Source organism: Macadamia integrifolia, chromosome 7 (genome assembly GCF_013358625.1).
Source record: "Macadamia integrifolia cultivar HAES 741 chromosome 7, SCU_Mint_v3, whole genome shotgun sequence".
In the NCBI taxonomy this organism is placed as follows: domain Eukaryota; kingdom Viridiplantae; phylum Streptophyta; class Magnoliopsida; order Proteales; family Proteaceae; genus Macadamia; species Macadamia integrifolia.
Genome location: NC_056563.1, coordinates 6,990,708 through 7,004,833, shown reverse-complemented (window position 1 = coordinate 7,004,833; position 14,126 = coordinate 6,990,708). Strand labels below are relative to the sequence as shown.

At 41.1% G+C, this 14,126-nt stretch overlaps 1 protein-coding gene across 2 annotated transcripts in view; it reads left to right on the top strand.

The window, feature by feature from the left end:
- LOC122084543 (exocyst complex component SEC8-like) overlaps positions 1-14,126 on the top strand; it is a 48,716-nt gene that overhangs the window by 31,150 nt on the left and 3,440 nt on the right. Inside the window, exons 4-5 of one of the 2 annotated variants that reach the window (XM_042652854.1) lie at positions 4,789-4,890; positions 5,031-5,118. In XM_042652854.1, coding sequence (XP_042508788.1) covers positions 4,789-4,890; positions 5,031-5,118 — 190 coding nt within the window. The remainder of the gene's footprint in view (positions 1-4,788; positions 4,891-5,030; positions 5,119-14,126) is intronic. The other variant, XM_042652855.1, reaches the window with a different exon arrangement.

Genomic DNA, 14,126 nt, shown 5'->3' with positions numbered 1-14,126 from the left:
TGACTATTGTTGATCTTTGGTTGTAACCACCTATGCGGCCTATCTACAAGCTTTTGCCCTAATTAATTATGATATGAAGGACAACAGGGCATTCATCTACTTTTACTTTAGACTTCATGAATTTTTTTATTTGGATGAAGAAAATTAATTCATTAATAAGAGGAGAAAGAATATATAAGGGATGAAAAGGGGGGAGGAGCAAGCCAAGAAGGAACAAACCCGAGAGCCAGGAGGGGGGCTAAACTAAGTACAAATGCGACAAACCAAAAGGGACAGAAGGGGGCTAAGGGGGGAGGGGAGAGAAAAGTATTGGGGAGACCCCAGGATATAACAATTAGCCTGTTCCTTGGGGTAGTTCTAATAAGACAGGAGCACTAAGAAGCTATCTTGGAGGAGACATCGAAATAGATGGCATTCAATATCTTGTAAAAATAACGAGAGTTGGAGGTCCATCTACGAAGATTCTCCTCCATCTAGATATGGTTAATGGTGGTGCAGATGGTAAGCTTTCTGACAGTGTCACAAATGGATGAACCAGCATAAGTCATATCAACCCAAATCTATTCTCTACTCAGAGGGAGTACTCTTCTTCTCGAAGGATAGCAACCACTAAGAAACTTCTTCTAGACCACGGAATAGAAAGTGCAGGAGAAGAAAAGGTGGTCCACATCTTCGGTACCTTTCCAGCAGAGACAGCAAGAGGAAGGGACCTGGATGTGGTGGGAGATAAAAAAAAGACTGGGTGGCAAACTAGTTGGAGATTGTGCACCAAACAGTGAAGCTTTAGCAGGGGATGTGGCCTTTAAACCAAATGATCTTATGCTAGGGGACCAGGGGGTTTTGGAACGGATAAATTCCTAAGCTGAGGGGGAGCTAAATGAGCCAGAAGAAGAAGGAATCCAAGAGTAAAATCTTGCTGCCTTAGTGGCCTAGTGGAAGAGGAGACCAAATGTCTGCGATGGGAGGGGGAGAATTGGGAGGGGCCCAGTTACCATCTTGAACAATGATGTCAACTGTGGTAGACCAACTAAGACCTGAGGAGTAAATAGATCTAGGGCTCACAAAACAAGAGGGTGCTAGGGATCAAACCATAGAGAGGCTGAGGAACCATAATGGAGTCGAGAATGGCCTCGAGCGATTTGGGTCTAGTGCTGAGACCAAGAAGCATAAGTGGAATTGGAGGCAGTCTAGAGAGAGTCTATCTTGAAGAGAGAGGAGTAAACCCATGAAACCCAGGTGCTTTTTTGCTTTGAAGCAATCCTCTAGAAGAGTTTAAGGATGCCCATAGTATTAACTTCTCATTAGGCCTCCTTCCGATTTGGGAAGGCACACAGTTCCCAATTAATTGGATAGAAGAGTTTGGAGAAATCAACCCTTTTCAGAGGAAGGAGTAAAGGAGGGACTCAATTGTGTTGATATTGGAGAAGGGGAGGGAAAAAATTGCCAGACCAATAAAGGTACATGGATTGGATCACCGATCTGATAAGTTCAAGGCTACTAGCATTGGAGAGGAGTTTCTTTTTCCAGAGTTGCAACCTTTTTTTATGAGGTCAAGCATTGATGTGCAAGGATGGGCCAAAAGCCTGGCAGTAATAAGTGGCAATCCAAAGTACTTAATAGGGAGAGGACAGAGGGAGAAGCCTGAGAGAAGCCTGTCATCTCCAGGAGACGAGCTTTAGAAGAATCAGAGATCCCAGCGAGGAAGAAACGGGATTTAAGGAGGTTGATGTGAACATTGGAGAGCTTTTCAAAGAGGTGGAGGGAGGACATAATGTGAGAGATGTATCTTGGGTCAGCTTTGGAGAAGATCAGTAGAATCATCAGGAAAGGCGAGATGGGTGAGCAGAAGGGACTTGCATTTAGGAATGGGAAAGATGAGGTACTGGTCAGTGGAAGATTGGATAGATCTAGAAAGAACCTCAAACAAAATGCAAAAAAGAAAGGGGAAAGGGAGCAGCCATGTCTGATGCCCACATAAGAGTTAAAGAAACCTGCCGAGCTACCATTGACCAAGACAGAAAAGCGGAGGGTGGAGATATAGGAGTAGATCCCCAAGAGAGAGGGGGAAGGACATCTAGAGGATGACTCTAAAGATGAACTCCCATTTGATGGAGTTAAAAGCTTTGTGGATGTCAATTTTGAGCAGCGCGGTGGAGGAGTGGGATTTCCTATCAAAGCCCCTAATTATTTCATAACACAAGATGATGTTATCCACGATGCTCCTTCTAGCAATGAAAACAGATTGGTTTGCACTGACTAGGGAAACAGATTGGCCCTTCTAATAAAGGTTAACAATGTCCTAAAACATCATAGGGATCTGCTGGTCAGATCCAAATCAATTGCAGAAACCTAGGCTCTGAAAAATCCCCCAAAACAGAGTACTGCCTGGTCTAAGAGGGGTGAAAACCAATTGGAAAAGATCAGAAACTTGGATCAGTATGAAAACAAGGTCAGCTTTAATTAGTATGAAAACAAGGTCGAATGCACATCCACTTAGGTCAACAAACCCCTGAAACTTGAGCATTAACTACTGGCCTGATATGAAGTGAAGATCAGAAAAAAAATTCCGAACCTGCCGCCAGCTTCACAAGTACAGAATCTGATTCCTTCTTGGAATCCAATATATTGATAAAAGGGACCCTAGTTTATCATTATATCACCATCAACTAGGGCCTTAGGTAGGTACTAGGCAGCATAGGGTGCTGCAACCCTCGAACACTCTCAGAGTCCTTAAGACTTTCAAAACCAGAATCTAATGTTGAGGTTGATTATTGAAGCTCTGATACCATGTAACTAGAGAGGAATCAAGAACCTACCAGTAAAAAATGCTCGAAGATAATAGAGGGAAAGAGAGATGATGGAAGGAGAAAGGGAATTACTGAACCACTATAGTCCAGATTAGTTACTCTATCATGGACTGTATATTATTAATAAACCACAATGTAAGAATTGTAGTCTACATAGGAAACCTACTTATAATACAGCTCAGGTTAAAATTAATAAAGGAAAGTAAGCAACAATGAAACAAGGACACAGTAAAGACACTTCACGATAGGAACTCCTCCTATCATGATTTATCGCAACCACTCCTACTGCTAGCAACACCACAAGAGAAAATACAAAACTTCCCCTGCTGTATGTACAGAACTTTAACAGGTATTAATGTGTTATTGGCAATCGGCTCAGACTTGGGCTGATGGAATCAGCTAGCTAAAATTCAGAATCTCTTTCCAGTTGCCTCACACTCTCTTGAGCTAATTTTACCACATCAAGATTCATCTTAACAAAATTGGGGCAGTGAGGGCCATGATTAAGGAAATCTTGATTGGCATAATTCTTACACTGTGAAAGAGAAATTCAAAGTTTTAAAGTGAAGTGGAAATTCTTTCTTATTGATCACAGTGCTCAGAAGATCTTGAATTGTCGACTTAATTTCTGTGAACGAAGGCAATGATGATGACTACAAGCAGTATCCACCAGATTTTATACAAATAATTCGAAGATTAGTTTTCTTCAAGTAGAGGAGAATGACGTAGGAGAAAAGCAGATGTAGCTATGAAAAATGAAAGGAAGAAGGAGCAGAATCAGGTCTCACCTCAGATCTGGATTTGATATGATACAGAGCACATAAGACAGTAGAAAAGGGGTTCCACTATATCTGAGTTTCAGGCCACTTAAACTCTCTTGAGCTGATCTTCTACACTTGTTGTAGCCTAGGGAAGTCCTCCTAGAGTCCTAGGGCTCAAAATATTGATGGAAATAGATTACAGGAAGGAAGAGTTGCGCTACAAGAACATTAGTGCCGCAAGCTACTGAAATAATGCATCTGTGAGCTCTTGTTTGAAATTGTATTTTCCCACTCAATATTCCCTCTCCTGGTTACAGGTTTAGCTTTTGGCTGTTTTTGGGTCTCAAATGATCCTTTAGAGGAATCGATGGGTAGTTGTTGAGTTCAGTAGGATGTCTAGTAGAGTGTGTATAGTTTATGTGCTGCAATAACCACTCGTTGTTATTTCTTCTTTGTCTGTTTATTTGGTCAGTAATTCCCCTGACTGGTAGTTAGAAGCTAAATTAAGTGTTTTTTTAAGTACTGTTTTAGCTTTAAAAACTCCATGTATGACAGATCAGAACAGATGATTGTATTCTTCAATACCAATAACAGTTCCAGCAACCACTCAGCTTTGTTTCTTCTCCAGATTGTATCGTTTATTTTGGTGATCTACCCAGCTAGATCTCCCTTAATTTCCCCTCATGTTTCCCCTGCGTTAGCATGGATCCAGCAATTTCGTTATTTTGTCATGCTATGACATAGTTGGCAAGGCGTCACCTAGCTACCTTCTTGGTGTCACTTTGATGTCCAGACCCCACTCCAATGCCTTGGGTTCACCTAGATGCCATAACAACTATGCGCTATGGTGCTCACTAGAATCGAAGCATTGTATCAGGCTTTAATAGAAAAATCATGATGGAGGTTTCATGTGGCTAACAGGCTAACCCTAATTGGATAAGGCTTAGTTGCATAGACTATTAAGCACTTACTAAATTTCTTAGTAGCATAGTTGACCTTTGGAATCACCTTCCTAAGTTTTTGTTCGTTTTGTTGTACTTATTCATGAAGTTATGTGGTTATTTCTTATTAACTAGATTTCTGGAATCATTTACTGCCATTTTACAAATTTGTCATGCATATGTTCTTCCTAAATAATTATCCCAATTATCCTGAGTCTTTCCCAAGATTTTCTATTTTTCTTATTCCATCTTTACTTATGATACTTTCTTTGTCTATAGATAACACATAGAGAAGAAGAGATAGCACCATTTGTTGCCGAAGTAAAGCGGAATTATATATTTGGTGGAATATGTAGCAGTGCAGCAAATGCATCAATTAAGGTTTGCATGTCTGTATTTTTGGGTAGACCATGACAACTTGTCTTGCTGCTTTTCTTGCAGTAAAGTTATATTGGTAAATGAACCTTTATTATTTCCCCTATTAACTACTCATATGGAGAAAATGCAAATGTCTTATTTAGGCTTTGGCAGATATGAAATCAATCAACCTTTTTGGGGTTCAGCAAATATGTCGGAATTCAATTGCATTGGAACAGGTAGGTCTCACAGGTGGGAACAAAATCATATTTTCTTATTTTATGGCTCCTTCGGTCCTTCCGACCTTCCAATGAGCTTCACAAATTTCTGTCTTCTCTTGAAAAAACAAAAACAGAAAATAAAGTTCTACTGCTAAGAAAAAATTGCAGGTTTGCGTGTATTTGTTTGTGTGTGTTGTTTACCGGCATTTGGAGTAAGTGGATAGTCATAGAGATAAAACTAGTTGGTTTTGGTAATCATAGGCTTAAAGATAGTTCTCCCAACTGTTTGGGTTATGATCAGATCTATTCTAGTTATCTATCTTCATTCATGTCTGCCTCTTTTGCGTGTTCACTATGTTAAAACATACTGCCGAATCGACTAGATCTAAAGGGGTGAGTATTAGAGCAAAACAGTTTTGGAACTTCCCTGCTAGCTCTGTTCATCTAGATGGGAAAAGCTATTTGATGTGGTCCAGTTCTTGCTTCCTCTCAATTAATGCTCGTGGCTATGCGGGTTATCTGACAAGCGCAACAGTCTAACCTACTACGCTTGGCCTTGCTCAGACAATGTGGAGTTCTGATGACTAATTGTTCATGGCTTTTCTTCTGTACTCTATACAACCACAAATTGCTCGTGGTTACCTTCTCTTGGATACTGCAGCCAAGATTTGGAAGGCAGCTTAGGACACATAATCTCAGGTTAGGAATGCTGCCCAGGTTTATGATTTACGTAAGCACCTTCTTAAAGTCAAGCAAAAGAACCTCACTATGTCTCAATACTATACTGAGTTGTGCACTTTGTGGCAGGAGCTTGACTTTTATAACACCTATCAGACTACTTGTACTGTTAATGCTACTAGCTTCAGGAAACAGGAGGATTAATTTTGCGTATACTATTTTTTGGCTAATTTGAATGTTGAGTATGATCATATTCGAAGTACTTAGTCGTGATCCTTTGCCTACATTGGAACAATCTTATTCATTGATTCAGTTGAGGGCAGCTGTTGTGGTGCTATGTTATAGCCTCCTACTACTCCTAATCATTCGGCCTTACTCTCTAGATCCCATCCTCTATCCCACACTGGTCCCATTTGTCCTACTGATTGTTCCTCTTCTGATAAGGAACCCATTCGATGTGACTATTTGGGAAGGAGCATCATACCAAGGAATTTTTCTGGAAGCTCCATGGCCGCCCTGCATCTACCAAGGGCCGCGGTTGGGGTAAGACTTCCCAGCCTTCCAATCACACTGAGGCTTCTGACTCTGTGCCTGCTAGCACCATTTCATCTCTCATTCAGGAAGAGATTTCCATGTTTTGCCGTATGATTTCCCTAACTCTCCCGGTGCTTTCCGCTGCCCCTGCTATTGCCACTGTATCTTCATCCAATCTGGTTTCCTCTGACTCCAATCTTGCTCCCTCAGGTATTTCTTTCGGTGGTCATTGTGCATCGGTTGTCTCTCATCCTTGGATAATTAACTTGGGTGCCACTGATCATATGACTGGTTCCTCTAGTTTGTTTTTTCAATACTCTCCCTGTTCTGGTAGGGACAAGGTTAAGGTTGTAGATGGTTCCCTATCCTTTATTTTTCTGGAAAGGGTTCTCTACATTGTAATCCCTCCTTACCTCTAGCATCTGTTATTCTCATGTTCCAGATTTTTCTACTAGCATTCTCTCTATCAGTCATCTTAGCAATGATCTGAACTATAAAGTGACCTTTTCCCCTTCTCACTATGTTTTCTAGGATTTGGCAATGGAGAGAACGATTGGTTGTGCTAGGCTACATGGTGGTCTCTATTTGCTTGACGATGATACTTCTTCAGTTGGTCAGGCTCATCAAACTAGTTCTCCTTTCGCTACCGTATCTGAGTTGCTTCTTTGGCATCAACCTTTAAGCCATCAACTAGTTGGTTCTGTAATTAGGATTTTTTGCCCACTTATTTCAGCAATGTAATAAGATTTTTTTGTGATGCATGTGTTTTGGCAAAGCAAACTCGGTTAGTTTATTCCAGTCTTAATAAGAGAAGTCCTCCATTTATGTTGCTACATAAGGCCCTGCCCATTGTACTTCCATTCATGGTTATCACTGATCTGTGACCTTTATTGACTGCTATCCATGGGTAACATGGATTTATTTGTTGCACCATGAGCGTGAGGTGTTCCAGTGTTTTCAACTCTTTCACAAAATGGTTCTTACACAGTTGAACTCCATAATTCTACGGAGTGACAATGGTAAGGAATATATGGACGGTTTGTTCCAGTCTTACCTTGCTACCCATGGAATTCTTCATCAAACCAGTTGCGTTGATACACCAGCTCAAAATGGTGTAGCTGAATGCAGGAACAAACATCTCTTGGAAGTGGCCGGCGCTCTTCTCTTTGTGGTGAATGTCCTTTCTTAGTATTGGAGTGATACTGTGATGATGGCTGCTTATCTATTAATCAGATGCCCCCTTATGTGCTCGATTTTAAAGCTCCGACTACAGTTCTCCAGGGTTCCTCCACATTTCTTATACCTATAAAAGTCTTTGGTAATGTTTTTATTTATTTATTTATTTATTTTTTTTTTTTGTGAATAAAAAATTCATTACCAAGGAGATGAATATACAAAGGAAAAGAAAAAAAGGGGGGCCAAAAGCAACAAACACTTAAAGGAGGGGAATGGAGGGCCAAAGTCCTAACATGCTAATGGGAACATCAATGGGGGGCATAAAAGAGGAAGGGAGACCTCAGGAGACAACAATGAACCTGTTCCTTGGGGTGTTGTAAACCGGGATGCCGAAGCATACTGATCTTGGAGTTAACATCAAAGTAGATGGCCTTCCAAATACTTTCAAAGGAACCGGAGTTGGGAGTCCTCTATGAAGGTTTCACTCCATCCAAAGGTAGTTGATGTGGCACAAAAGGTGAGCTTTCTGACTGTGTCACATATGCTAGAGCCTCCAAAGGTCATATCAACCCAAATCCATTCCCGAATAAGGGGAGAATAGGACAATGGGAGGGCCAACAAGAGCGAAGGACCCTCCCCCAAATGAAAGCAGAGAAGGGGTAGAAAAAAAAGAGGTGGTTAACATCTTCAGTACCATTCCAATAGAGACAGTAAGAGGGAACTTGGATACGATGGAAGTTGAGGAAGGACTGTATAGGAAGCCAGGCGATAAAGCTGTGATAAGGAATGTGTCCTTGGACCCATACGATTTTACGCCAAGGGATGAAAGGGTCTTGAGAAAGGATGAAGTTCAAGGCAAAGGTAGTGGATAAACAAGCCCGAGTGGGAGGGCAACCATATAGCTTTATCTTCTAATCCTCTATGACCCTAGGGAATGTGGGAAGAGAAGACCAAAGATCAGCAAGGGGGGGAGGGGAGGCAGGAGGAGACCAGCCAATATGGGAGAGGGTGGAGGCAACTATGGCAGATGTTTGGATTTTAAAAGTAACCACTAGTGTACGGATCAGTGTAGCTAACGGGTCGAACATAAGGAGAGCAACCACTTTATTTTAGGCTACTTTTAGTAATGCGAAAGTGTGCCGATTAATGACTGTGATCTACTTCTAACTACTACCCTAAACAAATGCATCTAAAAACGTCCTAACCAACACATCTAGGGAAATTAGAATTGCAATTATAATAAAAATTTAACGACCTAACCATTCGTCATCTAGGAATTTAAATATTCAGACCACACAATTAAAAAGCAAATAACTGGAAGTAAAAGTGCTAAAAAAAAAAAGTGAATAAAGCTAGAGAGAGGCACACAAGTTGGGATAGTGTCTCGAGGACCTATGACAGGGTAGGTGACTCTGTGAAGGTCTACCAATTTCTTCAACAGGCTTTCTCCATAAAGTAGGGGACTAAGTCCATTTCTTACTACTATAATACTATTATAGGACTCTGGAAGGAGTATGATCATTACCGAGATCTTCATTTGACCAATCCTGATGATGAAGCCAAGTTCTATAGATCTCTAGAAAAATAGTGTGTTATGATTCTTCTAGGTGGGCTGAATTCAGAATACGAGTAGATCCAGATATATATTTTGGGTCAGTCACCCCTACATACACTTGATGAGGTGTGTAGCTAGTGGCTACCTCCTAAGTGAGGAAACCAGGAGAGCTGTTATGGATTTTACACCTTCACTTGAGAGCTCTACCCTTTCATCCACTACTCACAGAGAATGGCATAGAGGCGATTGAGGTCAAGGGCCATCCTGTGGAGATGATAGAGATAAACGACAGTGTGATCATTATGGGAAACCGATCACACTCAAGAGAGGTGTTGGGTCCTTCATGGTCATCTTAGTACATATGGTGGATCTACTGGCACATGTGGTGGCCGCAGAGGAGGGGTTATAGCCTATGCTTATAACATAGACTAATACTAGAGGCTCCGCACAGACAGATACCAGCTCCTTAGGGATGATATTGCAATGCTTCTCCGGTTCATGTCTCAGCTTGATAACCTGTCTACCTCACAGGATGCCTCAGCTTGTCTATGCATGTCACCACCTCTGCACCTTCCATAACCCCATCGTGGGTCATCGACTCTGGTGCCACTGACCATATAACTGGAACGTCCCATTACTATGACTCCTACTCCATTTGCTATGGTAAGGATAAGGTCCGGATAGCCGATGGTACTTCTCCTATCTCTGGTAAAGGCAGTATTCCCATTACCTCTTCTATTTCACTTGCTTTTGTTCTTCATATCCCTAGCCTAACCTTGAACCTATTGTTTGTGAGCACTTTAACTAAAACCTTGAATTATTGCATCATATTTTTTCCTTCTTATTGCCTTTTTCAAGATTTGGTAGTGGACGTGTGGAGGGTGGTCAATACCGTCTTGAGCCGCAGTTACCTTTTTTGCCTACACCACAGTCCTATGCATGTGGCCGTAGTGATGTAGCTCTATAGATGTTGTGATGCTTTGGCATCAGCGTTTGGGACATCCATCTTTTGTTATTATGAGGAAATAATTACCTCATTTATTTACAGCTTTTTCTTCTATTCATGTATTTCATTGTGAACCATGAACTTTTATTAAACATTTTCGTTCATTTTATCCCTATCATGGTAATAAATCTGTTGGTCCTTTTCATATTGTGCATACTGATGTTTGGGGACCTTGTCCCACTACCTCCCTATTTGGCCATCGCTATTTTGTTTCCTTTGTAGATGATTTTTCTTATTGTACTTGGACCATTCTTATGAAGCATAAGAGTGATGTTTATAATCCCTTCAAAAACTTTTATCAAATGGTCCATACCCAGTTTGAAACCAGGATCAAAATTGTCCAGTCTAATAAAGGGGGAGTACATATATGGTGGCCTATAGGACTTTTTTACTGACAATGGTATTATCCATCAGCTTGCTTGTGTTGATACACCCCAACAGAATGGGGTAGTTGAGAGGAAAAATTGCCATTTGTTAGAAGTTGGTAGAAGTCTTTTATTTGGTATGTATGTATGTTTTTTTTTTTTTTTATGAATAAATATTTTATAACCAAGGAAGAAAATACAAAGGGAGAGAGAGGGGGGGCAAAAGGAGCAAACCCTGAAGGGGCTCAATAAGGGCTAAACCTTAAACAAACTAGCCAAGGGAAACATCAAATGGGGGGATGATACTGTCAGGGAGGCCATAGGAGACAACAATGAGCCTGTTCCTTGGGGAGGCCCCAATTTGGTATGCATATTCCTAAGACCTTCTGGTCTGAAGTTGCTCTTGCTGCGGCTTTCCTCATCAATCACATGCCAACCAAAATCGTTAGGTCTCAAAACCCAATTGCACTCTTATCTCCTCAGTCTTCTGCTTTCACTTTTCCTCCCAAGGTGTTTGGTTGTATTTGTTATGTGCATATTAATAAATCCTCCCGCACCAAACTTAATCCCTAGGCTCTAAAATGCCTCTTCCTTGGGTATTCTTCTACCACCAAAGGCTATAAGTGTTATCACTCGTCATCTTACAGGTGATTTCTTTCTAAATATGTCACCTTTCTTGAGTCAGTCCCTAACTTTGCACCTCATCAGCATCCTCTTCAAGGGGAGAATAGAAATAAATTTAAAAAGGCTGCTGATGCCATTCTATTTCTTACCCCATTGCTTCTTACTCCTTTTTCCTTTGATATTGGTAAAAATAAAGAGGTGGATGATGTTGCTACTATGGATGAACTTTGCACAGAGAAGGCACATGTTATTGTGTGCACAAAAAGGATAAAGAAGACTTGCAAGAGTCCTCTTTGAATCCACATCTTAAGCTTCTTCTTCCTCAGTTAGGTAACATCTCCTCTCCTCATTTGGAGTTAGATCTTCCTATTGCTGTTCATAAGGGTATAAGAGTTTGTACTATCCTATAGCCCAGTTTGTTTCCTATGATGTTCTCTCTCCTACAGGTGTTGCTTTACAGTTGCTCTTTCTTCTACTTCCATTCCCAAAAACTATTATTGGGGCTATATCAGACCCTAAGTGGAAACAAGTCATGTCAGAGGAAATGATGGATCTTGAGAAGAACTGTACCTGGAAACTGGTTGGCCTTTCCAGGGGGAGAATCCCAGTTGGATGCAGATGGGTTTATACAATCAAGTACCGATCATATGGTGCTATTGAGAGGTACTAGGCAAGGTTGGTGGCCAAAGGGTACAGTCAGGTGTATGGAATTGATTATTAGAAGACCTTTGCTCCTGTGGCTAAACATAACTCTATAAGAGTTCTTTTATTTGTGGTAGCAAACAGAGATTGGCCCTTATATTAGTTAGATGTGAAGAATGCCTTCCTCTATGGAGATTTAGAGGAAGAAGTGTATATACAGCCCCCTCCTGGCTTCAAGTTTTCGATAGCTGATGGTAAGGTGTGTCTCCTAAAGAAGGCACTTTATAGTCTGAAGTAGTCGCCAAAGGCTTGGTTTGAGAGGTTCAGACAGGCCATTCTAAAAAGTAGATATTCCCATAATCAAGCATACCACACATTATTTACCCGGAGAGGTAATGGCACCATCACAGCACTGATTGTGTATGTTGATGATATTGTGGTAACTGGAGATGATAATGAGGAGATAACTAGGCTAAAAGCTTACTTGGCATTGAGATCAAGGATCTAGGACACTTGAAATATTTCTTGGGTATTGAAGTGTTAAGGTCTAAGAAGGGAATAAATATATACCAGAGGAAATTTATTCTAAATCTGTTGAAGGAAACAAGAACGCTGGGTTGTAAACCGGTGAGTTCTCCTATTGAGCAGAATCATAATCTAGGAGAGGATTGTGGCCCTTCGCTTGTTGATGTAAGGAAATACCAGATGTTAGTGGGGAAGCTGATTTATTTATCTCTGACTCGCCCAGACAATTCTTATACACTGGGAGTTGTGAGCCAGTTTATGCATGCATCCAAGAGCGGGCACTTGGATGCTGTGTATTGTATCTTCAGATACGTAAGGTCCTCTCCAGGAAAAGGACTTTTGTATGCCAGGAACAATCACTTGAGGATTGAAGGCTATTCCAATGCTAATTGGGCTGGATCCATTTCTGATTGGAGATCTACATTTAGTTATTGCACATTTGTGGGTGGTAACCTAGTCACATGGAAAAGAAAGAAACAGCTGTTTGTAGCTAGATCCAGTGCATAAGCTGAGTACAGAGCAATGGCTCATACTGTTTATGAGCTCACTTAGCTGCGTCGATTGGTTATTGAGTTGGGGTATGACACTGAAGGACCTATGAGACTCTACTGTGACAATAAAGCAGCAATAAGCATTGCTCACAACCTAGTACAACATGATAGAACAAAGCACGTTGAATTAGACTGGCATTTCATTAAGGAGAAGATTGATTCCAATAATATTTGCACACCCTTTGTGAGGATAAGTGATCAATTGGCCAACATCTTCACTAAAAAGCTCACTCCTCACCAATTCAGTACCCTCTTATGCAATATGGGAATGAATGACATTTATTCTTCAGCTTGAGGGGGAGTGTTAGAATATTTGTATTAGAGGTACATTAGGAACTCTCTTATGTTAAGTTGTCCTTATATATAATTTCTCCTATTTCTCTTTCACATCCCTTAGGGATGAATATGTAAATCCCTAAAACAATATTTGAATCTAATATAGGTGAGATGAGCTAGAGAGCTTATTCACGTTTTGCCCCTTTCTATCACTTCTCCCTACCTCTCTCCTTCTCCCTACCTCTCTTCTCTTCATCTTCTTCCTCTCTAACCCTAATATCCTAACTTCCAACTTTGAGGGGGTCGAGTTGGTCTGGATTGGATGAGATCAATTTTCTCTTAGCAGGAGGAAATAGTGGTGGAAATGTTTCCAAATGTGTCAATGTTCCAAGATTTGAGAGCAGCTTTGACATTCTTAAGCTTATTGGCAATTGCAATAAGAGGGGAGGAGGAGACAATGGTATGGATGGCCTAGGTGTACCTGACCAGAGGGAGAAAGTCATCATGAAGGGATCACATGTCAACAAATTTGAAGGTTTGGGGCCAAAAGAGATGTGGGGCTGAACAAAGAGGGAGATAGGGGAATGGTAAAAAATACCTGGGAGATCAAAACTGGCATAGGAGGCAGGAAAGGAAGTGATCCATGCTTCTTTAACAAGGAGGCGGTCAAGTTTGCATGCCACATAATCGCCACCATTTTCTACAGTTATGCCAGATGAATTTAGCACTAGACCATCTGAGGTCGCTCATCCCAATATCATCGATGCACTCATTAAAAGCATCCGAGGAAGAGATGTCAATCAAGGTACCACCAAATTTCTCATGAGTGTCTAAAACCACATTAAAATCTCCTCCAATACTCCAAGGGAGGGAAGAGAGAGTGGGGAAGAATGAGAGAAGATTAGACCAGAGGGGGAGCCTATCAGGAGCACGGTTATGAATATAGACTGCGGAGAAGGAGAGGGGGGAGCCTGAGGAAGGGTAAAAGAGGAAGTGGATAACTTGGGAGGATGAAGCAATAGGAGAGATATGGAGAAAGAAAGAGTCCTAGAGGATCCATATATGGCCATTAGGGGAGGTAGCATCATTGGAGATGAAAGACCAAGA